Source organism: Hypanus sabinus, chromosome 13 (genome assembly GCF_030144855.1).
Source record: "Hypanus sabinus isolate sHypSab1 chromosome 13, sHypSab1.hap1, whole genome shotgun sequence".
Lineage (NCBI taxonomy): Eukaryota > Metazoa > Chordata > Chondrichthyes > Myliobatiformes > Dasyatidae > Hypanus > Hypanus sabinus.
The window spans coordinates 89,336,324-89,363,502 of record NC_082718.1 but is presented as its reverse complement, the minus strand read 5'-3'; the positions used below and the strand labels follow the sequence as shown (position 1 = coordinate 89,363,502).

General features: G+C 43.9%; 1 protein-coding gene across 10 annotated transcripts in view; it reads left to right on the top strand.

The window, feature by feature from the left end:
- Positions 1 to 27,179, top strand: part of cux2b (cut-like homeobox 2b) — a 362,613-nt gene that overhangs the window by 267,517 nt on the left and 67,917 nt on the right. For 9 of the 10 annotated variants that reach the window (XM_059988147.1, XM_059988140.1, XM_059988137.1 and 6 more), the window contains 5 exons: positions 2,150 to 2,279; positions 3,729 to 3,805; positions 11,431 to 11,497; positions 21,501 to 21,549; positions 25,195 to 25,293. In XM_059988147.1, the coding sequence (XP_059844130.1) occupies positions 2,150 to 2,279; positions 3,729 to 3,805; positions 11,431 to 11,497; positions 21,501 to 21,549; positions 25,195 to 25,293 (422 nt within the window). The remainder of the gene's footprint in view (positions 1 to 2,149; positions 2,280 to 3,728; positions 3,806 to 11,430; positions 11,498 to 21,500; positions 21,550 to 25,194; positions 25,294 to 27,179) is intronic. The other variant, XM_059988138.1, reaches the window with a different exon arrangement.

Below are 27,179 nucleotides of genomic sequence, written 5' to 3'. Positions count from 1 at the left end.
TTGCACGGTGAGGAAATGATTGCCGAGATCGGAGAACAACTCAACCAAAACATCAGCCACCTGAGTTACTTCCAAAGTTCAAAGTTGATAAGGTTCCCCATGCAAGGCTCCTTCAGAAAGCGAGAAAACATGGTACCCAAGGAGACCTTGCTTTGTGGATCCAGAACTGGCTTGCCCACAGAAGGCAAAGAATGGTTGTAGCTGGTTCGTATTCTGCATGGAGGTCGGTGAGCAGAGGTGGGTCTGTTCTGGGACCCTTACTCTTCGTGATTTTTATAAATGACCTGGATGAGGAAGTAAAAGGGTGGGATAGTAAGTTTGCTGATGACACAAAAGTTGGGGGTGTTGTGGATAGTCTGGGGGGTTGTCAGAGGTTACATTCGGACATTGATAGGATGCAGAACTGGGCTGAGAAGTGGCTGATGGAGTTCAACCCAGATAAGTGTGAAGTAGTTCTTTTCAGTAGGTCAAATTTGAAGACAATATAATATTAGTGGTAAGACTCTTGGTAGTGTGGAGGATCTGAGAGATCTTGGGTTCCATGGCCATAGGATACTCAAAGCTGCTGCACAGGTTGATAGTGTTGTTAAGAAGGCATTTGGATCGAGTTCAAGAGCTGTGAGGTTATGTTACGGCTATATAAGACCTTGGTCAAACCCCACTTGTACTGTGTTCAGCTCTGGTCACCTCACTACAGGAAGGATGTGGATACGATAGAGAGAGTGCAGAGGAGATTTACAAGGATGTTGCCTCGAGTGGAGGGAATACCTTATGAGAATAGGCTGAGTGAACTCGGCCTTTTTTCCTTGGAGCGACGGAGGATGAGAGGTGACCTGATAGAGGTGTATAAGATGATGAGAGGCATTGATCGTGTGGATAGTCAGAGGCTTTTTCCCAGGGCTGAAATGGCTAACACGAGGGGGCATAGTTTTAAGGTGCTTGGAAATAGGTACCGAGGGGATGCCAGGGGTAAGTTTTTCCACACAGAGAGAGGTGGGGGCGTGAAAGGCACCGGCAATGGTGGTGGAAGTGGGGTCTTTTAAGAGACTCTTAGATAGGTACGTGGAGCTTAGAAAAATAGAGGGCTATGCACTAGGGAAATTCTAGGCAATTTCTGGAGAGGGTTACATGGTTGGCAAAACATTTTGGGCTGAAGGGCCTGTAATGTGTTGTAGATTTCTATATTCTATGTTCAATAGGTGAGTGTAGTTATCACCTTTTGTTCAAGAGCCTGATGGTTGAGGGGTTGTAACGATTCTTGAAGCTGATGATGTAAGTTCTGAGGCTCCTGTGCCTTCTACCTGATGATAGCAGCGAGAAAAGAGCTTGGCCTGGATGGCGAGGATCTTAGAATGATGGAATTCTCTAGGTCTATTTCCCATTGTAATTTATATTATTCTAAAAATATTGCACTGTTGTTTTGCGGCAGCAGGACAAATTTCACAGAGTATGTCAGTGATAATAATTCTCGTTCGCCATTGCTCATTTTGTTTAAATGGGACGATTTTGACCTTTCGCTGAACAGTGTAGATGAACGAGGCCTCAAATTCTAACCCCTGCTGGTTTTTGGACTGCCCACACTTCCCTGACGTCTCTGGTACTCTCACACATTATATAATGTTATCTGATATTTAAATTGTAACGTCGTAATCATAAACTTTCCTCTCTAGGCTGGTTTCTTTCAATCACACCTTGGAGGCCGTAGCTGGATAGAGTTTTGTGTGTAATAAGTTAGGGGTTTAATTAGATTTTAATTTAATATATGGCTTCCTTTCTGCAGATTCTTGCCCCTAAAAAAAATACTTGGGAGTTAGAAATCCCACTTGTGAAGAGTGTACAGTAGTGAAGAAGAGACATTAAAAATTCGGTGAATACTGAAATATTTTTTAAATTAGCAATTGATTTTTTTATTCACACTGTGATAATAATTAAAGCAAAATCTGGTGATAAAAATGCTCTGGGAGAAAGAGCAAAGAAGGTGGGTCAATTATATTCAGTTTGCCTATGCTTGCAGTTAAAATTGTTGTATTTTAACGAGTTCTTGCCTCAAAGGGGTTGGGTAAGTTGTAGATAATGATTTGCATAACAACATTCCAAATGGTTTGTGTGTTGTACAGATACGATCACAATTCCGTCTTGTTTTCTGCAGCCACCGAACAATCAGCAGAAACCTCTCCAGTTAGGATCAGGGTGTCTGAAGAATTACAAAAGACCATCATAGACATCACACCACTTAAAAGCGATAACCTGTCACAGAAAAATGAGGCAGAAAAAGAAAGGTACATGTGAAGTAGATAATTGCCCAGTAAATCTTCAGTAAAGGCTAATCCAGACTGCGAGTGGCAGCGCACACAAAGCTGCAATAATTAATGTTGTACGTGTACGATACGTGGTCTCACTGGAAAAGTTTTATCCTCTATTCATGCTCCTCCATCTTTTCTCTTGTCTTGTGGTTCCTTTATTTCTATCTCGCATGGTCTGTTCATCTGTTCTGCCCGTCCTCTCTCACCATCTCCTCTCAGCACCTCCTCCTCCTCTCCACTTCACCCCTCCTCACCCCCTCCCCTCACCCCTCTCCCCTCCTCTCCCCCACACCTCCCCTCCACCCTTTACCCATTCCCATCTTACCCCTTCCCCCTTTTTCACCCCCATTCACCCCATTGCCCCCTCTTCTCCCTGTTCCCTCCCCTTCCCGCCCCTCTCAGTTTTTTTCTGCATCTCTCTTTTCTCTCTCTACTGCAGTTAATTTTCTTGTGTATGTCTGTGCCTTCCTCCCCCCTCTCTCTTATTTCTCCATCTATCCATGCCACTGTTCTCTGTTTCATTGAAGCCGAAATCTCTTTGCAGTGATCTGGCGAAGAAGCCACTGTTGGCATGTGGTTGTGGTCACCACAGAATCCCTGTATGAATCTCTCTGAATAGCAGCTGTTACCAATGTAAACTATTTGCTAAGATTTTATGATTTCAAAACAACCACACAAAGCCGCAAACACAGAGCTAAAGAACAGATGGACCTTTCCTGCTTTCTTCATCAGATTACTGCAAGGACACAAGTGCTTGCTGAGAACCCAGTGTGTGTGGTTGCTTTCTGAGACTTTTATCTGAATCAGAAGTTGTCTACCTGACAACGCTGTGGTTTGCTAAATTGAGGCAAAGGTAGCTGTAACAGGAATGATGAATAACCGTGTCCAAATACTGTGAACATGAATAAACATGAAGAAAGTATCAAGCCTGGGTTATGGCTTAGTTTTAAATCAGCAGTGGATAGGAAGAGTGCTCCAGGCCATGTTCTGCATTGTTGCAAGATAAAAATATATTAAAAAAAAGGGCCTCTAGTTTGATTCTTTTGCTGCCTTTGAACTGGGTGACGTGACTTGTGTTTAATCATTTATTACTGGATGTGAATTCATTTAGGGCAGACAGTTTGGGCTTCCTTTTGTGAAAAAAGGTTGGCTGGAACAGTCAAATATTTGGCCTGTCATTCCACGGAGACAGAATCCCTGTTTCAGGGAATTCTTTGAGGACGCTGGAGGTGCCAGTTTGCCATGTGACAAAAATGGACCGTCTGACCAACCCCAGCTGGAAACTCCCCCTGAAACATGCTCCTGCACTCTAATTGTTCCACAAACTGCAACAAAATGTAAAGCATGTCCCTGGATTGTTAAGTATTATTGCACAAAGTCTGGTGTGAATTTCTGATGAAGGAGCTCGGTGTCCTTTCTCTCCAGCAGACTGCAGGAGGCACAGATCACCTTGGCTGCCAGGCTTGGGGAAGCAGAAGAAAAAATAATGGTCCTTCACTCAGGTAGCTGACTTTCACTAATTGTTACATAAATAACGCTAGCATTGTCGGAGTGGTGATTTAGAAGCTAAGTGCAGTCCCTTACCGCAGGCAACATTACCGCCAGTCTGGCCTGGTGTGCGGCGGTTGTCAGTTCCTCATACACCGATACTTGGGCAACGTTGACCATGTGCTCCACGCACAACCATTGAAACTGTTGTTAACTGCGGAAGTTGCACATCCATCTGCTGCAATGAATTAATAACTAATTGCGTTCTTGCGCAATTGCAGCAAACTATTCAGCCACCACTTCAAAAAGCAGCTGTCCGCTGCACAGTGAAACACTTACCCACTAGACCACAGGCATTTCCCTGCTCCAGTATAATATTTACCCCATCATAGATAGAAAACTGCCTGGAATAAAGAATGCATTTAGTCTTTCAGCTCCGTTTGCAAGTTTACTGCAGTACCCAGCAGCGATGTTTTGCAGTGAACTATGAACTCTATCAAATTTCGATGCACCAGTCTCGCAGTGTTATTCTTGCTCCTTTTCCATAGACAACGCTCCACTCTAATGCATTTTACACCACAGTTTCCATATGGAGTTCATAACTGCAATGCAATCTCTATCCTCCCTGTGCCACTTTCTACTATTACAAGGTGTGATTGATAAGTTTGTGGCCTTGAGTAGTAGGAGTCAATTTTAGAACACCTAGCACATTTATTTTTCCTACATTTACACATTTAGTCCAGCGCTCCTGGAGCATACGGATCCTTCTTTGTAGAAGTCAGCGTCTTGGACCTTCAGAAGTGGTCCACAGCAGGGGGTGATTGATAAGTTTGTGGCCTAAGGTAGGAGATGAGTTATTAACTGCAAACTTTCTGCCTTTTCACTCAGAATTGAATCGCATGTGCACGTAACGAGAGCTGTATAACTCATCTCCTTCTACCTTGGGTCACGAACTTATCAATCACCCAGCTGTGGACGCTTTCTGGAGCTCCAAAATCCATATGCTCCACAACCGTTGAGTGTGTAAATGTAGGAGGGGACTATGTTGAAAAATAAATGTGCTAGGTTTCCTAAAATTGACTCCTTCTACCTTAGGCCACAAACTTATCAATCACCCCTCGTATACCAGTTGATCTTTACCAGCTTTTGTCGACGCACCATAGATACAAGTCCTGGTCATGCGACCACTGACACCAGGCAGACAATCTCTGAAGGGGATTGATGTTGGCTGGGGTCACCCATCCTGGAAAGACACTGCCCAGAAGGAGGCAATGACAAACTCGTCAGGAACAACCATGGTTACGGATAGACGGCGATCACTGGCATCATACCAGGGGGTTAGACTGTGAGGAGACATTGAGTGGCCTGAGACTATACTCGAGGGAATTCAGAAGGATGAGAGGAGACCTTATATAAACATATAAAATTATGAAAGGGATAAATGAGATAGAGGCAGGAAGGTAGTTTCCAGTGGCAGGTGAGACTAGAACTAGGGTTTCTGTCTCCTGAAGCCAATGATCAGCTCCTTGGTCTTGCTGCCATTGAGTGGGAGATTGTTGTGGCACCACTCAGCCAGATTTTCAATCTCACTCCAATATGCGGATTAGCCACCACCTTTGATTCGGCCAATGACAGAGGTGTCATCAGCAAACTTAAATATGGCATCGGACTTGTGCTTAGCCTCACAGTCATCAGTATAAGTCAAGTCGGGCGGGGGGCTGAGCACACAGCCTTGTGGTGCACCTGTGTTGATGGAGACTGATTGTTGTTGCCAATCTGAACTGACTGGGGTCTGCAAGTGAGGAAACGAAGGATCCACTTACAGAAGGACTGATGCCTCCTATAGAGTTGTTGCAGTTCGGACAGTTCCTTTCTTTTAAGATGGTGAGGATACAGCAACTCTGAGGCCCCCTGGAACATCCTCGTCTTCCCAGGCAGGAGACAGTGATTGAAAGCCCTTCACTACACTCTTTCAGTTGCAAACGAAAACTGTGGGATTAGCAGCACAGAGCTCCTGATTCCACGTGCTACTCTGCTGTGCATTCCAGCCAGTCCATTGATCCAGTTACAAATACTGTGACATATTTATCCAACCGTTACAATTTGCCATTATCTGCTGCAGTGCAGTTATTTACGTGGCTAGTTCCATGGCAGGTATCTTCAGTGGCAATTCCATATGCAACTGTCTGATAATTATCCACAGTTCATATGCAAATATGTCCATTAATTACCCCAAAGTTCCATATTTTCCCCTGACCTGTTCCATATTGTTCGCTCCACTCTGGTGCAATATTAAGTATGCCATTTGTCTCTAAACTTGCATCACGTTCCATAATCTGCTCCCTTGCTTTATTATGCCACAATTTTAATTTGAGATAGGGTAGTGAAGAGCTTTCAATCCCAAATACAGTCTCACGTTTGGGACGGCGAGGATGGACCAGGGGATCTCAGAGCAGCATCTCTGCCACAAGGAAAATGAATATCAAAGAGGCATCACTGCAACAAGGTGAGTGACTATCAAAGTCCCCGTAGCCGCCACATCCTGGCGATGGAGTAGCTGCTCCTGGAAACGCAGTGTAGATTCTGACCGTCGAGAGCAGGGGTTCCCAACCTGGGCTCCACGAACCCCTCAGTTAATGGTAAGGCTTCATGACATGAAAAGGGTTAGGAACCCCTGATCTAGAGGCACAGCGGCATAATGCTCACATTGTAGTGATTCTAGGAGAAATGCAGGGAGCAGCATCAAACAACATACATTGATTTCTCCAACACTGGGTAATTTTCCCCCCCCCCCCTTTCCCTCTTCAATTCCCCACTCTGGCCTCTTGCGTCTTCTCCTTACCTGCTTATCGCCACCGCTGGTGGCCCTCCTCCTTCCCTTTCTCCCATGGTCTACTCTCCTCTCCTGCCAGATTCCTCCTCCTCCACCTGTCACCTCCCAGCTTCTTACTTAACTTCCACTCCCCCACCTGGCTTCTCCTATCATCTTCTAGCTTCTCTCCCTTCCCCTCCCCCCATCTTCTTATCCTGGCATCTTCCCCCCTTCCTTTCTGGTCCAGATGAAGGGTCTCAGCCCAAAATGTTGGCTTTTTATTCATTTCCATTGATGCTGCCTGGCCTGCTGAGTTCCTCCAGCATTTTGTGTGTGTTGCTTTGGATTTTCAGCATCTACAGAATCTCTCATGTTTAAGACATACAGGGCATTTTTTTTTAAACGTCACTGAAGCTGTTGATTCAGTTAACTGGAAGGGGTTGTTCTAAGAGGTAATCTTAGAATTTCCAGCAATAGAAAATCTGTAGATGCTAGAAGTCAAAGTAATACGCACAAATTGCTGGAGGAACTCAACAGGCTAGACTTCATCTGTGGAAAAGAGTAAACAGTCAACGTTTTGGGTCGAGAGCCTTCATCAGGACTGGAGAAAGATGAGAAGTCAGAGTGAGAGGAGGGGAGGGAAGGAAGAGGTAGAAGATGGCTGGTGATAGGTGAAACCTGGAGGGGGAAGGATGAAGTAAAGAGCTGGGGAGTCGATTGGTGAAAGAGACACAGGGCTGAAGAAGGGGGAATCTGATAGGAGAGGTCATGGGATAAAGAGAAAGGGGAGGAACATTGGAGGGAAGTGATGGGCAGGTAAGGAGATAAGGTGAGAGAGGGAATGGTGAAGGGGGGGCATTACTGGAAGTTCGAGAAATCAATGTTCATGCCGTCAGGTTGAAAGTGACCCATTCGCAACATAGGATGTTGCTCCTTCAACCTGAGTGTGTCCTCGTCACCGCAGTAGGGTCTCAGAGATTCTCATGCCAGACACTTTCTTCAAATTTTCTTTAGCAACACTGCACCTCATCTCCAACAAGTGTCCTGTGGGATTGGAGCTAATTCTCAGAAGTAACGGAGAAGTTAATCAACTGATAGTAACTTCCCACAAGGACCTCGGTACTCTCTTGGATCTCTGTTTATTTTCTGATCCTTGGGGTTCTTCTGGGAGTCAGGAATGACGAGCTGTGGTGAACTACATATACCTGTCTGGATACGCCCCTCTGCTGACTGCTCCTGTGGCTCCTCCCACAGACCCCTGTATAAAGGCGGTTGGAGGCACTGCTCCCCCCTCAGTCTCCAGGATGTTCTGTGGTGGTCTCTTGCTGCTAATCGTGGTCTCTTGCAGCTAATAAAAGCCTATCAGTCACCTCCCGTCTCCGAGAGTTATTGATGGTGCTTCACGAGCAGTCTTAATCCCAATGATAGTTTACTTTAGAATACAAACAAACAAATATGAAGCAAACTAAAGACCTGAGAAACGAAAAGAATAAAAGAAGCAAACAGAAAAAGATGGGCCCTCTGAAAAATCCATTACCTTTATAGATAAGGAAAATTCCTTAGATTGGAATAAACTAGATAATAAGTTACATAATTAAACCATTTACGTCACATGGATAACGTGCTAATACTTAGCCAATGAAAAATGAGATAGGTGATAAATCGCTAGTTTAGCTGCTATACTGCTTTCTGCCAGTGAGTGTGTTAACTGTACAAATCTTATAGAAAGTATTATTTAAAAAACAGTGATTTCCAACACCAGCCTCACTTAACAAAGTGCAGTTTGCAGTTAGTGCTGGAAAGTTGAGCTTCAAACTTTCATTGTTTCATTCAGTGAGGCATGTGGGAAGATAGGCCTTTCTGCACTCAACATCTGCAGGGCTAAGGTCCCGTACTGACCTCCCCCTACTGTACAAGATAACCTGCCAACAATAATGATTCATGGTAGGACCGTGGGAAACAGGAGATCCCTTCCAGCAAGTGCAAAGTATTGCATTTTGTTAAATTAATCTATGGCACAGCTTGTATCGTAAATAGCAGAGCCTTCGAAATTGTAAATCAGTAAAACCTATGGGGATCAATCCATCATTCCCTGAAAATAACTTGGGTAGTTGGGGCAGTGAAGAAGACATTGGACATCATGAGTCAGGGCATTGAGTATGGAACTTCATGTTGGAGTTGGTGATTGCACCTAAGGTATTGTGTGCAGGTCTGGAAGGATTTCTTTAAGCTGCATTTGGCATAGAAAAGACAGAAGCATGTTACAGTGTTTTTTCTCGTGGGAATATTGGATGATGAAGTTATAGAAGTTATATTGGATGATGAAGTTATAGAAGTTATAAAATCATGATGGGCTTAGAATAGGTAAATGATCCATCTTCCCAGAGTGGGAAGGGGGTCTAAAACTGGAAGGCATGGATACAAGGAGAGAGGGAAAAGATTTAAAGGGGATTTAAGGGTCAACTTTCTCATAATACAGTGGATGATGGCTATGTGGAGTGGGCTGTGAAGTTGGGTACAAGTTACAATATTTAAAAGAGAGGTATACAAATGGAAATGCTTTAGAGAGATCTGGGCCAAACATGGCCAAATGAGACTATCTCAGGTAGGCAACTTGGATGGCAGATGGAAGAAGGTGGTGGCGAATAGCAGTGTGTCACCACTGCTTTTGGTTGGTTGAGGGAAAAGTGTGCTTGAAGGTCAAGACCTCAGAGCTGACCTAACACTTGTGATCCAGCAGTCAGCATTGATTCTTGCTCCTCTACATACTAGCAGCAGGTTCCTCAGGGCACTGGCAAGATATCACCAACCCAATCACTGCAGAATTCTCATGTCACCAGAAGGAAAAGTGAACCAGTGTTAGCACTCTCACCCAGGTCAACATCCCCAGCACTGGGGTCCGAATGATCGTCCCAGAGTCCATTGGTAGAGCACGTCATTCACAGCTAGTTTCAGGCATTCTGTTCTGATCACTGTCATGGAAAGAGATCGCCAAGCAGATAGAGAGGATGATTCACAGTTGTCCTCAAAGCCTTTTTGAATAACTGTCCCCGATTCATCAGAAGCCTTGGCCCATGACTGTTCAAGATGGAGGAGGAGACAAAGAATGGCAGTACGGCAGGAGCACACAGAAATCAGGAACAAATTTTAATGGGAGGAGCACTTCATAGATAGTCCAGCTGCCTCGTTGCTTCAACACAACTCATCAATGCCATCCAAGATACACAGCTAAGCTAGGCCCACTTGTCTGCATTTAACCAACCTTGCTTAATAATATTGGTCCATGTCTTAAAAAAAGTTGTGACCCCCCCCCGCCCCCCCTAAACCTTTCCTATGCAGGTACCTGTGTGAGTATCTTTTAACTGTTACTGTGCCTATCTCTGGCACTTCGTTCCATATCTGCACCACCCTCAGCATGAAGAATTTGATCCTAGGGCCCCTTTGAAATCTTTCCCCTCTCTTCAGCCTATAACCTTGAGTTTTTAAGTTCCCTTTCCCTGGAACATTTCACTCCATGTCCCTCATGGTTTTGCACTTCTCTATGAAGTCACCCCTCAGTACCCTACACACCGAGAAATAAAGAGTTAACCTGACCCACCTCTCCCGACAACGCAAGCCCTCGGGTTCTGGCCACACTCTTGTAAATCTTCGCATGCTTTCTAGCTGATTGACGACTTTCCTGCATCAACAGTATAACTGAAACTGTGCACGTTTCTCCGGGCGCGACCTCGCCAATTTCTAGTACAACTTCCGCCCGGCAGTTCCAACTCATGCTTCTGCTGCAGTGTCAGGTTGACCTCACTCACTCTTATTTGCAGTTCTCCATAGCGCAGTATTCACCCCCAACTCTTCCAAATTCAAGCACTTTCACACAAAATTTATCCGACCTTTTCTGCTGACTGCTGGCTGTCAGAATGTTTGCAACAATCGCACGGATCGGCTTCTGATGTAGCATCTTGTGATATTTATCCCACCGTTTCTACAGTCTGCTCTCTGTAGAATATTTGAGTCATCCCATGTAGCTACAATTTTTCTGTCATTTACAGTGGTTAAATATTTTTAAAATGATTGCCAAATTATATGCTACAAAGTGTGGCTATTGCTGTTGTACCACAACATACGACCATGCAATCTAACCTCCAACCTGATGGCATGATCATCGATTTTTTGAACTTCTAGTCATCGTCCCCACGCCTCCGCCGTTCCCCATTCTCTTTTCCCTCTCTCACCTCATCTCCTCAGCTGCCTATCACCTCCCTCTGGTGCTCCTCCCCCTTTTTCTTTCTTACATGGCCTTCTATCCTCTCCTATCAGATTCCCCCTTCCCCAGCCCTTTTATTTCTTTCACCTATCGACTCTCCAGCTCTTCACCCCTCCCCCCTCCCGGTTTCACCCATCTCCTACCACCTTGTACTTCCTCCCCTACCTTCCTACTCTGACCTCTCAGCTCTTTTTTATTTCCAGTCCTGCTGAAGGGTCTCGGCCCAAAATGTTGACTATTTACTCTTTTCTGTAGAATCTGCCTGGGCTGCTAAGTTCCTCCAGCACTGTGTCTGTGTCTGTGTGTGTCTGTGTGTGTGTGTGTGTGTGTGTGTGTGTGTGTGTGTGTGTGTGTGTGTGTGTGTGTGTGTGTGTGTGTGTGTGTGTGTGTGTGTGTGTGTGTGTGTGAAAAAGAATCTGATGCCACAGCAGACAATATTTCCAGCCCCTTTAAATATGTAGAGGCATCTAATGAAATGAACTATGCAGCTTTCTGTATGACAGTAATTGCAGATTTAAGTCATGTGATTCTTTATCATCATTTTGCTTCATTTATCTACTGTTCAGCTTTGAAGACAACACAAACAGAGCTCCTGGACCTGAAGTGTAAATATGATGAAGAGGCGGCAGTGAAGTAAGTAATCGCAACTCGTGCAATCTTTCCTTCCTAAAGCGTGCTCGCTCCGAGAGGAATTGAGGAATATTTCACCCAATAGTGGCTTCAAGAGAAGAATTATTAATTTAATCAGCCAAGCACAATGCTAATATTGCATTATTAAAAGTCATACAAGCTCCCTCTCTTTCCCATATAAATCAACTTCCAGAAATGTTGAGTAATTCATGTAATTGTAGAAGTATTGTAGATCAGCTCACATTCATGAGGAGGGAAGGGTCAAGATAGTTCGAAGACGAGCAACCTTATACTTGTCAAACTTTGATAAATGGGGAATAACGTTCTTTGACATGCTGTTGGAATGCAAATTGCACTGTTCCGTCGGGTCTTCACTCAGGAGGGAGGGAAATGCTGCCCCAGTATTGCTTCGGGGCTTTGTGCTACTGTGGTCCAGTCGCATGAGCAAAGGTATTAGCTGCTGCTCACAGTATATTTGTGTTTATTGCTCAAGTTTGCACTTCCTTTTGCCCCATTGTATCTGCTCTGTTTGGCTCTCTGAGTGGCATCGGTCAGAATTCCTCAGATCCCTCGTGGGTTACATTGGGTAGAGTGGGAAAAGTTCTCTGTAACTTAGCTAAATCAGTTCAGCTCTGATCCGGGACTCGAACTCTTTTTTTGGTGATTAGATAGTTTCATAAAAAACTGAGGTATACCATTCACATTGGAAACAGCTGCCTGGAGGTTCTTTGTCTTTGCTGTGACATGGTGGCCATCATGAATTATGATTTGCATCTCATGTCACACTCAGCAGCTTTCTGTATCTGTATGCAATTCTATCAGTATGGATCTTTACCTTACTGTCTGCCAATATAGCTTTTTATTAATGCCTTGATGTCAGACAGGTTACACGAACGATATTGTGTTGGGTGGGCGTGAGGTTGATAGTGGCCTGCCTTCCGATGCAGGCTGTCCTCGGGACTGTGTTTATTAAATGACCCTGCCTCAGAAGTCAGACGCTCTCATGCTGTAAAAATACATTTTGGCATTTAGTCAACATTTTTTTTCTGTAGGTTTATTTTTAAACATGAGCCGGTGAAACTTGTCCCAAGTAGTAACTTTCTTTATTAAAGCACTTATTATTTAGGTTACATCTGACACGAAATAGCATTGTTGCTGAGTCTTGTTATTTCAACGGTGTTGGATTGGTTATGCTTCTATATGTGTTCTGACCAGTGTGAAGGTTAAAGGAAGCCCATGGGGCTTTAATAAAAGATCCCAAATAATTCATTCAGTCAAAAAAATGTGGTCCCTTTTTAATTCCTTTTTTAATTTCACAATTTCATCTTCCTCAATTTACTTTGAAAGTTTGACTCTTTTTAATTCCAAGTGACATTTTATAAGCAGCTCCCTCTTTGCCAAAGACGTGCAGCTGCTTTAAATAACCACCAGCAGTCCACTACAGAATGTTTACATGGACCAGAGAAAAGGAAGTGGGATGAACCCTCTTAATTGCAAAAGCCAGGAACACATGTTTCTGTAATCACATAAGTTTTTCCATAGTGAGCCTGCTGCCTTTAAACAGAGGACTTCATGTTTCACCACAAGGCACAGCACGGGAGCCAAATCCCACCCCCTTCCCTCGCAAAGCCGTGATGGTGTTCTGCATCAAAATAGCCCACTGCTAGTTTTCATCTTCCCTTCGTCTGGAAGCATGCCCTTCTGGCTAAAACCTCATAGTGATTAGAGTCGTAGAGAACCCCAGCACAGAAACAGGCCCTTCGGCCCATCTAGTCCATGCTGAAACTGTTTGAACAGCCTACTCCCGTCGACCTGCCCTCCATACCGCTGCTATCCATGTACCTAGCCACACTTCTCTTAAACATTAAAATCAAACTCACGTGCACCACTTGTGCTGGCAACTCGCTCCACACTCTCACAACCCTCGGAGTGATGAAGTTTCCCCTCATGTTCCCCTTAAACTTCTCGCTTTTCACCCTTAACCCATGACCTCTAGCTGTAGTCCCACCCAATCTCAGCGGGAAAAGTCTTTCTTGCATTTACCCCATCTATACCCTGATAATGGTGTTCACCTCTATCCAATCTCCCTCAATCTTCTACATTCTAAAGAATACAGTCCGATCCTATTCAATCTCTCCTTATAAGTCAGGTCCTCCAATGTCCACCTTGTGAGTTTTCTATCTACTCTTTCAACCTTGTTTGAATCTTTCCTGTGTGTAGGTGACCTACAGGAAAATGTCGTTACTTTAGTTGCAGTTAATGAGCCCTGTGATTTCAACCTTTTTGGCTGGATGTTCAGAATCACTCCTCTGTGGGGTGGTTATTTCTTCAGTGTCCACTGTCGAATGATGTGCAGTTAACAGACAATATATTAATAGCAGTAATTAATGTTATATTTATAACAATCTAAGAGAAAATATTTAAAAATCAGCAAAAATGGAAATTTCATTAAAAAAAGGACACGCCCAATTTTTGGGTGGTTCTCTGAGACTTCTTGAACCACTACAGAACTCTCTGTTACTATAGCTGAAATGGCCACTTAGAATCCGTTGTGAAATTAATGTGCTATGCTGTACTGTGTTCACTGTTGGTATCCTAACTTAGGTGGACATTTGCCTGTGGTTACAAAAGTTCACCACGTTGATTCTTCATCGTTTAATGGCCCAGGGTCCCTTTATTGAGTGAACTAAATGGAATTTCATTACTCGATTTAAATTCTTGTCAGCCTCTTAAGGCAGGGCTTGAGGGACTGTTTTCCCATCTGGAGACCTGGGAGCCAGGGATGACTAGCCTCAAAATGGTTTAGGATTGAGATGAGAATGCTGGTGAATCCTTGGGAACTTAAATCCCAGGATCCTGTGCTTTGAGACCAGTGGATATTTGGATTCAAATGGGATCAGTTGATGTGGTTTTAGAGTTAGAAAGTGAAATAGAAGGTTAACTAGATGATTTTTGAGAGGTAGATCAGGCGTGAGAGATGGCAAAGCCCAACCTTATTCATATTATTGTAACAGTAACCAGGAAAGCTACGTGACTGAATGAATGCTGGCGAGAGGTGTGACATACGTTCAAGATTGATTACAGTGTAATTTCCTGTGACAAATCCTGTATCTGTCTAAATGATTTGCTACCCAGTTAGCATTGTTGTACATATATTTTTGGTGGAAGCCAAGAGTGAATTGCATTGCAACTAACAAATTGAAAACAAAAGTGGGAGAAACAAAACCTAGTTCAAGGAGGACCTGATCGCCTTCAGTGTGCGTCCGCTGCCCATCCTTTAGAGCAGGGTAAGACTGGTGTGGGGAGTGGAAGCTTAGGAGAGGCCAAGGATCCCAATGTACAGAACTACTTGGACAATTTTTGAGCTGTATTTTCTTTTTGCCCTCAGCAAATTACCTGTTCTAATTAAGGAGCTGATTGGAAATTAGCAACTAACCTCAGGACGCGACATTCTGTGCGTTATAATTAAATGTCACTTATTAGTTTAATAAAATACAGTCTATAGGGATATCAGATTTAACAGAAACAACAGGTCGGTGCTTCTTTCAATAATCAGAAGTCGGTGCTGCAGTTCTGTAGCCCAGTTACAGGACTGGCCAGCATATCGTATTAGAAGTCTTTGCCTGGAGCATGCTGCCCGGTATGGGGGTAGAGGCAAGTACATTAGAGGCTTTTAAGAGACATTTGGATAGGCACATGGATGTGAGGAAGATGGAGGGATACGGACATTGTGTATGTAGGAGGGATTAAGAGTCTGGGAGTTTTTGATTTGCTTTTTAGCTGGTTTGGCAACAGCCTTGTGGGCCAAAGGGCCTGTTTCTGTGCTGATCTGTTCTATGCTGTCTACTAGATGGTCAACTAATACAGGTACGTAACAATGTTTGAAGCTCTGTGGTGGTGTGGCCAGGTTTGATTGGAGTACAGTTGTGCAGCGCAGTTGGATCAGTAGGAGGGAACTCTGTGTTTAATAATCTTTGTGCTTGACTGCTGCAATATTTAGATCAGAACAAGGAGAAAAGGCATTTAATATGTTGACCCCACATGCCTACAAGCGATCGCACTCAGCATGTTTTATTTCTGGTTGCGTCAGGAACATTGTAGTTTAGCTTTTGCAGAGTGAAATTAATTGGACAGAAAGCTGCAGGTGCTGGAAGCACTGCCTTAGCCAGATACACTGCCAGCGCGTGAGGCTAGTCTTGTAGGAGGATAGGGGTGGGAAGACTAGCAGGGGAATGAAGATGAGATCACGCATTGAATGAGAGGCTGGCTTTGTAGCCTAAAGATGCTGATGTAAAATGAAAAGGGGAAAAGAAATGGTAGAAAAAAGAAGCTGATATTGAGGTGGGCAGGGAATTGTAAGAGACTTCGGGGTGTATTTGTTGAAAGACGACTGGATGAAAATACAGGAAGTTTTCTGTCCTTTGAAAGTAGCTGCACTTTCACCAGGTATTAGTTTTCTGCTGCCGATGCATTTAGGAATTACTGAACAATGGAAATTGTCCAAACCTCCTGAACTAGTTTGGGTCTGGAGATCGTTCTCCTAATCCTCGAGTGCAGAGAATTAATGAGCATCTATTAACAAATGGGGCTGAAAATGCTAATGTGTGAAATTGGGCTGTAAAATAAAATATTTTAATTAACAGTTGCAGCACGGCTATAAATAGTATAAGCATAGCTGGAGATTTCTGTTTTCGATGTTTAGTTTTTAACTGTTAAACTGACCGGGAGTGAACTCCCGCCTTTTAGCGTCCAGGATACACAGATCTGGCTTTCCGTTGCAGAATTAACGGACTGGGTATGCAGGGTAGCGGCAGTTCATTTCCTCAAGCTCAGGCCCACTTAAATAGTTATGCCGAGTTCCCTGCCTGAAGCTTTCGCTGCGAGTTGTGGGTAGGAATCGTCTGTCGTGTCCGACGATGACGGAAACCGTGTTCGGGGGAGTTTGAAAGTGGAAGAGCCGTTGCACTTGGGCAGCTCCGTCCTCTCGACCTCAGAAGTCCGGCTCCATAGGTACAAACAGGCGTCACCAACTGGGATCTTCCTTGCTTGCAGTCGACGCCCATCACACCAGCCCTCCGCTCTCCGCGTTCCTGGCCATTGGATCTCACAGTAGATCTCATCCGCCCGGTCCGCTAGAGCTGACTTCGCATGCCAGGGCAGGCATGTCCCTCGTCTCACCGGGGTATGAGGCCCACCCGCTACCCTCACCTGGTTTAGCCCGCCTGTCCAAGCTGTGTACTGGGGCATTCAGACAGCTACTTGGAGCCACAGGTGAGAGCTGAGTGTCCAGTGGGGACCAAAGGTGAGTGAATGGACATGGCAAACCCCCTCACCAGAAGGGCTACCCCTCCCAGGACGTCCCATACACCCGAAGGTTCTACTATATGTCAATAACTCATTAAAAAAGCAAAGCAGGGTAAAATCTGAAGGATATAAAGTTAGAGCGGTAAAACTAACGAAGTAAATCATAATTGATTTTTCTGCCTTTACCATGGTGATGTGGGGGTTGGGAGAAAGGATGTTGGCTTCAAAGCTTCCATCAGAGTCGATGTCATTCAGAATAAAAGAGGAAGCAAAGGGTGGGGCAGGTTCTAGTTTGGGGCTGGCCATGTGGAGGGGTTGCTGCAAATAGTGAGAGAGGGAAGATTTTGCCCTGATTCAGAGGCCAAGACAAAGGTTCGGAGAGCGGGATGTCTGACAGGAGGGCTGGTGTGGCAACAGGCTCTGATCAATGGACAAAGCTTGGAGCCAGGTGCCTGCAGAGGTAGCACTTCTGAAAGGCCTTGCCAGTTTCAGATTATCCAATAGCAGCACGTATCCTACAGGTAGCACGTGGCGAGAAAGCACCTGTTTACAGGTTTCCCCCACTGTCCAAAGGTAGAGCATTCCTGTGAAACCGTTTGTAAACAGAAACGTTGTGAAGCGAAGAAGCAATTACCATTCATTTATATGGGAAAAATTATTGAGCGTTCCCAGACCCAAAAAATAACCTACCAAATCATACCAAATAACACATAAAACCTAAAATAACACTAACATATAGTAAAAGCAGGAATGATATGATAAATATACAGCCTATAAAAAGTAGAAATATTTTATGTACAGTGTAGTTTCGCTTATCAAAATCGGGAAGACAGCGAGCCAAAATCGATTTGGAGAAAAAGGATCGGCACGTACACGCATGCGCAAACAGCTGCGCACACAAGGCTTCACAGTCATTGTAGTCTTTGTCGGGGTAAACACACGTATAAAGCAGGGGCCTTTTTCTCATTAAAGTGAAAATCCTCTTTGGTTAGTGAAAGCAGGTTCGAAGGTAGGTCTTTCATAACAGTGAGTTGTCGTAAAGCGAACGTTCGAAAAACAGGGGATGCCTGTATTTATTGGGGTACAGTGCGGAGTAAGCCCTTCCGACCCTTCAACCCTCACTGCCCAGCGATCTCCTGATTTAACCCTCGCCTAGCCACAGGACAACTTACAACTCCTTGGTCTGTGGGAAGAGACCTAGAGTACCCAGAGGAAACCCACTCAGTCACTAGATGATGGTACAGACTCCTTACAGGCAGCAGCGGGAATCCCAGTTTTACGCTTCTTCCAGTGGTAGAGTGGCCACCCAAAATTGAACATGTATATCCAGTTTTGATTGGCATACCAGAAACCACAGGAAAGAATTGGGTTCAGGGTGGAATAATGTGGAAATCAAACAGGGCTTTTAAAAATCCTGTATGCTGTCGAGATTCTTATGTAGTTGTTAGTGTTTGCATGCAGACTGTTGCTCATTCTATATAATCTCCTTGTGGAGGCACTTCTCAGTCTTCACCACTTCAGCCATGAACGTGCAGTTAGAGACCGAGCAAGACATCTCTGGAGATTCACGAGGTTAATTCCTGGGATGTCCGGACTGTCTTATGCAGAGAGGTTAGAGAGACTGGGCTTGTACACGCTGGAATTAAAGAGATGGAGAGGGGATCTGATTGCAACATATAAGATTATTAAGGGATTGGACAAGATAGAGGCAGGAAATATGTTCCAGATGCTGGGAGAGTCCAGTACCAGAGGGCATGGTTTGAGAATAAGGGGTAGGTCATTTAGGACAAAGTTAAGGAAAAACTTCTTCTGCCAGAGAGTTGTGGGGGTCTGGAATGCACTGCCTCGGAAGGCAGTGGAGGCCAATTCTCTGGATGCTTTCAAGAAGGAGCTAGATAGGTATGTTATGGATAGGGGAATCAAGGGATATGGGGACAAGGCAGGAACTGGGTATTGATAGTAGATGATCAGCCATGATCTCAAAATGGTGGTGCAGGCTCGAAGGGCCAAATAGTCTACTTCTGCACCTATTGTCTATTAGAGCTGACCTGAATGGACGTTGGTCTTGAGCAGGTCATTGGTTGATCACTTACCTACTGCCCATTAAGCCGCTGGCGTTTAGGGCAGCAATGGAGGTCCTCCATCAATAATGGTGCTCAGAGCTTCCTTCATCATGTCAGAACCTTCCTCTCGGTTTTCGCTCCTGTCAGTCACGCAAGTCCCGGGTGGAGACTTAGGAATACTGCCATGCTCAGATTCTCCACTGCTCTTTCCAATACAGTTTTGTTTGACCAGCCCACGGCTGAACCCCTTGAGCCTGAAGGGCCGGTGGCCCACTCTTAGTCTGACCTCTACCCTTTGACCTGTTTGGCATGGGTGACCCCACCAAGAGCACAAAGCCCTGACTCCAGGCAACATTGCTTTCCGAGTCATTGAGGCACACAGGCCTCCAAACCCCTACGACAAGGTTGTGGCCCTCTTAGAGGGCACTGGGTAATATTTTCACAGTAATTGCTCATAGATCATTGTCAGCTCTATCATCACTTTACAGTTCTGATGAAGATTCCTAAAACTAATAAGCTTCTTGGGAGTTGTTCTTAACAGAAAATAAACACACCCACAAGTCAAAAACAAGAGCAGAATAGAATAACTTTTTAAAAGATTAGCACAAATCCGGTTATTTGCAAAAGATCAGGAATGTTTCTCAATTGGTTTTACCAAGTGCTACACTTGAGTTTGACATTTAGCAAATGCAGGTGAATTGATCAACTGTTTAGGAACTGTGAAATTTATACTATCAAACTAATGTGAAACAACTAATGTAGTTGACTTGTTTAGTTAAATGTTTTTCTTACATATGATAAATTATAGATAGAAGTAGGTTGTTAAAATCTTAAGCGTACACAGAAAGCAGGCAATTTTAATTTTAATCTTAGAGATGCAGCATGGTAACAAACCTTTATTTAGTTATCTATGTATTAATTATAGAGATAGCGCAGAATAGCCCCTTCCAGCTGTGTCCAACAATCCCCCGATTTAATCCAAGTCCAATCATGGACAATTACAATGACCAATTAACCTCTGAACAGGTACGTCTTTGGACTGTGAGAGGAAACCGGAGCACCTGGAGGGAGATGTTTAAAAACTCCTTACAGGCAGCGGCAGGAATTGAACCTGGGTCGCCTGTACTGTAAAGCGTTGTGCTAGCCACTGTGCTACCGTGCTGCCCGACTTATGAAGGAAGGTAGGCTACGTACAGCCCAGCGAGCCTGTGTGGCCCAAGTACACCCTTTTGACCGATTAACCTACTAACCCGTACGCCTTTGAAACGTGGAGGGAAGCTGGAGCACCCGGAGAAAACCCACACAGGCCCAGGGCGAATGTGCAAACTCCTTACAGACAGTGGCAGGAATTGAACCCGCACCTTTGGCGGTGCAGTAGTGTATTGGCGTTGTTAAAGGTGCAGTCCTTAAATATAATACCGGCTGCTTGTGTTGAGTAAATATCCGAAATAGCAACTTGCCCGTTCACTGACATCGTTGATGCTAGCATTGACAGTTTCTGTTTCTCTGTTCAAACTTTAGTCATCAATTTAAGACTCTTGGGCCCCCAGGGTTTCAGTAATTAAGAAGGAAAACCACCTCACCTTTTAGGCTCTCCAAGCGCTGTTTTTGTTTCTTGATGGTGCTCAGTCAGAGTGTGGGGTAATGTAATGGTTGGAAACGTGTGTAAATCACGACAACCACTTGGGGTTCACTTTAAGAGGCTGGTCTGACGTGATGACGTAATTAGGTGAAGTTTTTTTTACAGCGCTTTACGTTCTGTGTTTGGTTGGCAGTACAGGAGCTGTTACGGTTTCTCTTAAACTTAAGACACTTCTGCCGTTTTATTCGTGAAAACCTACAGGAGCAGTTTTCTTGGTTTTGTTCTGGCCGAACAATTCGATAGCCCCAAGCACGGGGATCAGACGTGCATTCCGTTGGGGAAACCTCATGCGGAATCATATCTGCCAAGAGCTCGGGAATAATGGAATAGGATTTCATGTGTAATTCAACTTGACCATCAGATAAACAGGAGAAGAAAATTGAATTGGGGGCCAATTTCCTACTTGAAGCAATTCACTGTTTGTTGTAACACCAGATGATTTTGTATGTGTGTGTCAAAGATCTATAGTAATAACAGAGATCTGAATGTCCGTGTTTTCATTTAGTTATGATTTACTGTCTGCCAGGTATCATACGTAGCCACTTAATTATCTACAGCTTCATTTAACGTTGAGCAGAGTGTCATCGAAGGCAGAATACAAGTGAAGCCACTGCTTTCCTCTGTTACCAATGTGACTACTAATATACACTGTAACACGATTCTCTGTGCTTTGGAGCGTAATATCGATACAATTGAAATTCCCAATGGTGCATAGCACATTACGTTTTTAAATTGCAATTCTCACAAAATGTACAACAACATGCAAGTTGATTTAACCATATTAAGATTTGATCCTTGAAACTGAACTACGTTTCCTAAAAATTTCTGGTACTTCAGTAGCCCGAGCAGTAATGTGCGCCTGGCCAGCAGTATTGCAAAGTGTAGCATCATTGGTGTTGAATCAACTGCGGCAGTAAGTAATGAGTTGCTATTTTGCAGCCTATTCACATGATTGTAGGTTGTTTCCTGTCAAACTGACGTTTTGCATCTATTTTAGGGCAGATGAAGTTGGGATGATCATGACCAACTTAGAGAAAGCTAATCAGGTAAGAAGCAGAATCCAGCTTGTAGAGAAAAAAATATCAAGCGTGTAAGATTCTATTTTAAAAGGAATGCGCATAATAAATTAAAGAGATTCTGCAAATGCTGGAAATCTAAGGTAATGCACACACACACAAAATGCTGGAGGAATTCAGTAGATCAGACAGTCCCGATGAAGGGTCTCAGCCTGAAATCAGGAACACAGAGTACACAGGGTCCTTAGTATTATCAAGGATCCCGCCCATCCTTCCAGCATCCTCTTTGACTTTCTACCATCAGGCAGGAGACTCCGATGCATGAAGACAAGAATGGTCAGGATGGGAAACAGTTTCTTCCCTTGGGCCACTAGGCTCCTGAACACCCCACTGCATCGCATTCGAAGTGGCCCCTGTTAATCTGTTCTGTACCCTACAATATTTAATTTATCTCCTGAACACCCCGCTGCATCGCATTCGAAGTGGCACCGGTTAATCTGTTCTGTACCCTACAATATTTAATTTATGCACTTCAGTTTATTTATCTATGCTTAATTCATCTGTAGATTTTATCTTTCCTTTCCCAAATTATTGCGTCTTATATGTTTTGTGGTGCTTTGCACCCTAGTTTGGAGAAACATTGTCTCATTTGACAGTATACAAGTATATACTGTGGTTAAATGACAATAACCTTGACTAGAAACTTTCCATCAATGTTGCCTGACCTCCAGAGTGTTTTGTGTGTGTGTGTTAATCTGCATAGTAAAATGGTATAATTTATTGATTAATTAAATCTCATGGGTATTTGCATAATGCAGCTTTATGCATTAGTTTTGCATGTTTACAGTTGCTAACTGGTGTTATAAATATCAGGGGATTGCAATGTTGTGTATTACTGCACGGTGTGGAGGAGAGCGGCAGTATTTCTGTACTGTTGGAAATGGCCCTAATGAAAATGGAGATCGGCAATTAACTTGACATGAGGTTAAGTTGCTGTTCTTCAGAAATGATACCCTGCTTGTACTGAAGACCCGAGTTTACCTACAGCCATAAAAGAGCAGGAGAATCCATCAACAAATTGGTCCATCTGGTGGCAAAACAACAAATCACAACCGATATCTTTATTTGACACACGCACATCAAAATGTACTGTAAAACGCGTTGTTTGCGTCAGCGACCGACGCAGTCCGAGGGCGTGCTGGCAGCAGTCCACGCGTGTCTCCCCGCTCCCAGCGGCAATGTGGCGTGCCCGCAACGTAACAAGCCTGACCTGTACACCTCTGGAATGTGGGAGGAGACCCCGGTGGTCATAGGGAGACCGTACAGATTCCTCCCAGACAGCGGCAGGAGTTGAACCCCGGTGTGTGGCCGGCACTGTAAAACTCTACACTGCTGAGGAGATGTCTGGGATACCACGCCCAGGGGAGTGGGGTGTGAAGGGAGTTTAGAGATTTGCGACCAGAAGATTCCCACCAAGGATAAAGAGACTCCCCACAGGAAGCACCGTGGCTGGTGACACCAGACAGGTCTGTTTTTAGCTCTGAGGAGCTTTGGACCATGTGTCTAGCATCACCATGAGTACCTTTTCCAGCAACCTGATACTTCCCAACGCTTGGGACTGGCCAGCCTGCCAGCATCACGGGTTTCACCGGTCCATTTCAACCAAAGCCCTCCTGCCCTTTTGACTGACATCACTCCCATTTAAACAAGGCGTCAACTTGACAAATTTCGAATAATATCTCCATGGCCATATCGCCCCCCCCCCCCCCCCCAGCAGTCTCCAGTCCTTAGATCGCACATACTCCTCCTGTTCAGGTATTTGTTGATCCTCCCCCACTTTAAACATGCAATCTGTGGCAACCACCCCCTTCAATTGTTAAGGCCCTAACTTTGGAATTCCTCTATGAGCCCTCTAAGATGGTCCTAAATATTGAATTATGTAGCTGCAGAGCTTTTACCATTAAAGTTGGCTTTTACTGCTCCTAACCAGGCCCGACCCACCAGCTTTACGAACGACAGGTCATTTGTTATGGGCACCCCCGGCCTGCAGTGTACCATGTGGGTTCCCAGCCTGGGGTCCATGGACCCCTTGCTTAATGGTATTGGTCTGTGCCACAAAAAAAAAGGCCAGGAACCCTTTTCGCTAGACAGTGAGCTTCAGGAAGCTCTTCAGTCTGACTTGTAGGATGCAAACTGTATATAAAGTCATGGAGGCTCTGTCAAATTGTCTCCCACCAGCAAACCTGCTTTTCTAGCCTCCCCCATTGATTTATCTGTCTGCCCTCCTGATGCCGTCTTTTCAACCTTCAGTAATTTTGCTTTACACACCTGGAATGTCTGGCAGAAATATTTGAAGAAACCTTTTTAAAAATAACTATTTCCAGCCCTTGAGATCAACCTTCAGCCCCTGGAAATTCTGGCAACCCTGAATTCACCGTGTGGCATCACAGTGAAATCCCTTAATTTTCAACTCTGAAGCCCCCTGATATAGTACTGCCCAGCAGGGTTCACCTGGTGGTGACTGGAAGCAGAGAATACTGTCTAATATGTGTAATGTCATTAACACCAAGATTACCAAATCTCAGTAGACCTTGAGAGCCTCTGTATGGCTTTCAATTGCGTTATTTTGATTTACTGAGACTGCTAAAACTCTACTTTTTTTTGGGGTGGGCCCACGACAAGAGACACTCTTATATAAAAGTATGCAGCATTAATACTAATGGTTGCAACATGTCTGTTAGTAAGCAGAACTGTGACTGAAGTCGAATTTTAACTGAATCGGAGAATTCAAAGATCAGTAACTGCTCTGAAGAGCTTGGTATTTCTACTGGGAGCTGGTTATTAAATCTCAACTGCATTCTAAGAATTTAGAAATAATCAAGACTTTAGGCTTACTCTAGGTTGCTCCATCTGAGGACTGGTTTGGATTGTTGTCCACTTCAATCATTTGCATGATTTGTATTTTTTTCTTTCTCTTGAGTATCGAGTGTTGATCTTTTTTCTCTTGTTTAATTGGGTTCTTTTGGGTTTCTTGCTTTGTGGATATCTACGAGCAAAAAAAAAAATCTCAAGTTTGTATAATTTATATATTCTTTGATAATAAAAGTACTTTGAACTTTAAATAATCCTGTTGGATAACTTTTCCCTGAGATGTAATATTTACGTGTTCCCAGTTAAATAAAATATGTGAACGCACATTGATAAAATACTTCTGCTGAGTTCTTGATTTCCACATTGAACCAAATTGAATAACTTTGCTCATTTACATTTATCATGATATTGCACAGCAGTATCTTCTATTTGATGGATGGTAGTGTGAAATTTTATCTAATTGTCATTTACTAAATGATAAATGTTTGCAATACAATGTACAAGCTTGTGCTTTGGTTTTGATCTTTCAAGTACCCCGAACCCTCAGCTGGTACTCCACATTAATGTGTATAATTAGCGCATCAAGAGAGGTATTTGAGCTTCTATTTGAACTTTGCTGAAGTATGAAATCCAATAGTTCAAAGCCCACTGCAAATTATGCACTAGATGGTTGTTTTCAGTTCTGGTCCAGAATTAATTTATAACTGAAGTCAATAAGCAAGCAAAATAAAAACAAAAATGAGAAGAATCACAGATGAACTGTGATGTTGGAATTCAGTTTTTTTAAAATTTTGTCTGTTTTAGAGGGCTGAAGCTGCTCAGAGGGAAGTGGAGAGTCTTCGGGAACAGTCTGTGAATTGCTCCATTCATTTGGCCTGTCGTTCTCCACGGATTGGTACAGTGGTAAGGATCTGGGAGCGAAGGAGAATTATTAGTGAATAACAGCCTGTGTGAATTCAGAGCACACGAAGATGCTGCCCAACTGCCCAACTTGAGATAAATTTTTGAAAAGCACAAAAGGCCAAAGTAAAATTTATTATCAGAGTGCAAACACGTCACCACATCCAGCCCTGGGAATCTTTTTCTGCCGGGCATACTTAGCAAAACCGTAAGCTGGATCAATGGACGACAATCTGTGCAAATGCAAATATAAATAAACAGCATGAAATAATGAGGGCAGGAAATAAGATAAAGAGTCCTTAAAATTAGACCATCGGTTGTGGGAACACCAGAAGTAGAATGAGTGTAGTTACCCCCTTTTGTTCAACAGCCTGATGTCTGAGGGATAGTAACTGTTCGTGAACCTTGTGGTACGAGTCCCGAGGCTCCTGTACCTTCGTCCTGATGGTAGCAGCGAGAAAAGAGCATGACCTGGGTGGGGAGGATCTTTGATGATGGCGGTTGCTTTACCCCAGCAACGCTCCCGATAGATGTGCTCAGTGGTTGGGAGGGCTTTCAAAGTGTCTTGAGGCAGAACTGATAATTAAACTTTAAAGCAGTGGACTCTTGAATACTGAATGAAAGAGAATTTTTGCTCACTGAACGAGGCAGGTACTTGTGAGGTCGAGAGTCCTTGGAGTGGGTGTGCTCCAGTGTGCAACTTGGGGTCAAGTACTCCTCTCACATGCATTGGAAGCTTAGCTTTAGAAAAATAAAACTATTCGAAACAAAAAGTGTGTAAAGAATCTACAATACAGTACAATACTGCATACAAAAATTGTAAAAGGGTGTTGGGAGGGGTTTGAAGTATGCAGCCCGCTCAACAACTCAACCTACTACCAAAATTTTCAAACCCTACGAGCAGGTAAATGGCAGATTTAGAAATCTTCAAACCCTACAGGCAGGTAAATGGCAGATTTAGAAATCTTCAAACCCTACGGGCAGGTAAATGGCAGATTTAGAAATCTTCAAACCCTACAGGCAGGTAGATGGCAGATTTAGAAATCTTCAAACCCTACAGGCAGGTAGATGGCAGATTTAGAAATCTTCAAACCCTACAGGCAGGTAGATGGCAGATTTAGAAATCTTCAAACCCTACAGGCAGGTAGATGGCAGATTTAGAAATCTTCAAACCCTACAGGCAGGTAGATGGCAGATTTAGAAATCTTCAAACCCTACAGGCAGGTAGATGGCAGATTTAGAAATCTTCAAACCCTACAGGCAGGTACATGGCAGATTTAGAAATCTTCAAACCCTACAGGCAGGTACATGGCAGATTTAGAAATCTTCAAACCTTACAGGCAGGTAGATGGCAGATTTAGAAATCTTCAAACCCTACAGGCAGGTAGATGGCAGATTTAGAAATCTTCAAACCCTACAGGCAGGTACATGGCAGATTTAGAAATCTTCAAACCCTACAGGCAGGTAGATGGCAGATTTAGAAATCTTCAAACCCTACAGGCAGGTAGATGGCAGATTTAGAAATCTTCAAACCCTACAGGCAGGTAGATGGCAGATTTAGAAATCTTCAAACCCTACAGGCAGGTAGATGGCAGATTTAGAAATCTTCAAACCCTACAGGCAGGTAGATGACAGATTTAGAAATCTTCAAACCCTACAGGCAGGTAGATGGCAGATTTAGAAATCTTCAAACCCTACAGGCAGGTAGATGACAGATTTAGAAATCTTCAAACCCTACAGGCAGGTAGATGGCAGATTTAGAAATCTTCAAACCCTACAGGCAGGTAGATGACAGATTTAGAAATCTTCAAACCCTACAGGCAGGTAGATGGCAGATTTAGAAATCTTCAAACCCTACAGGCAGGTAGATGGCAGATTTAGAAATCTTC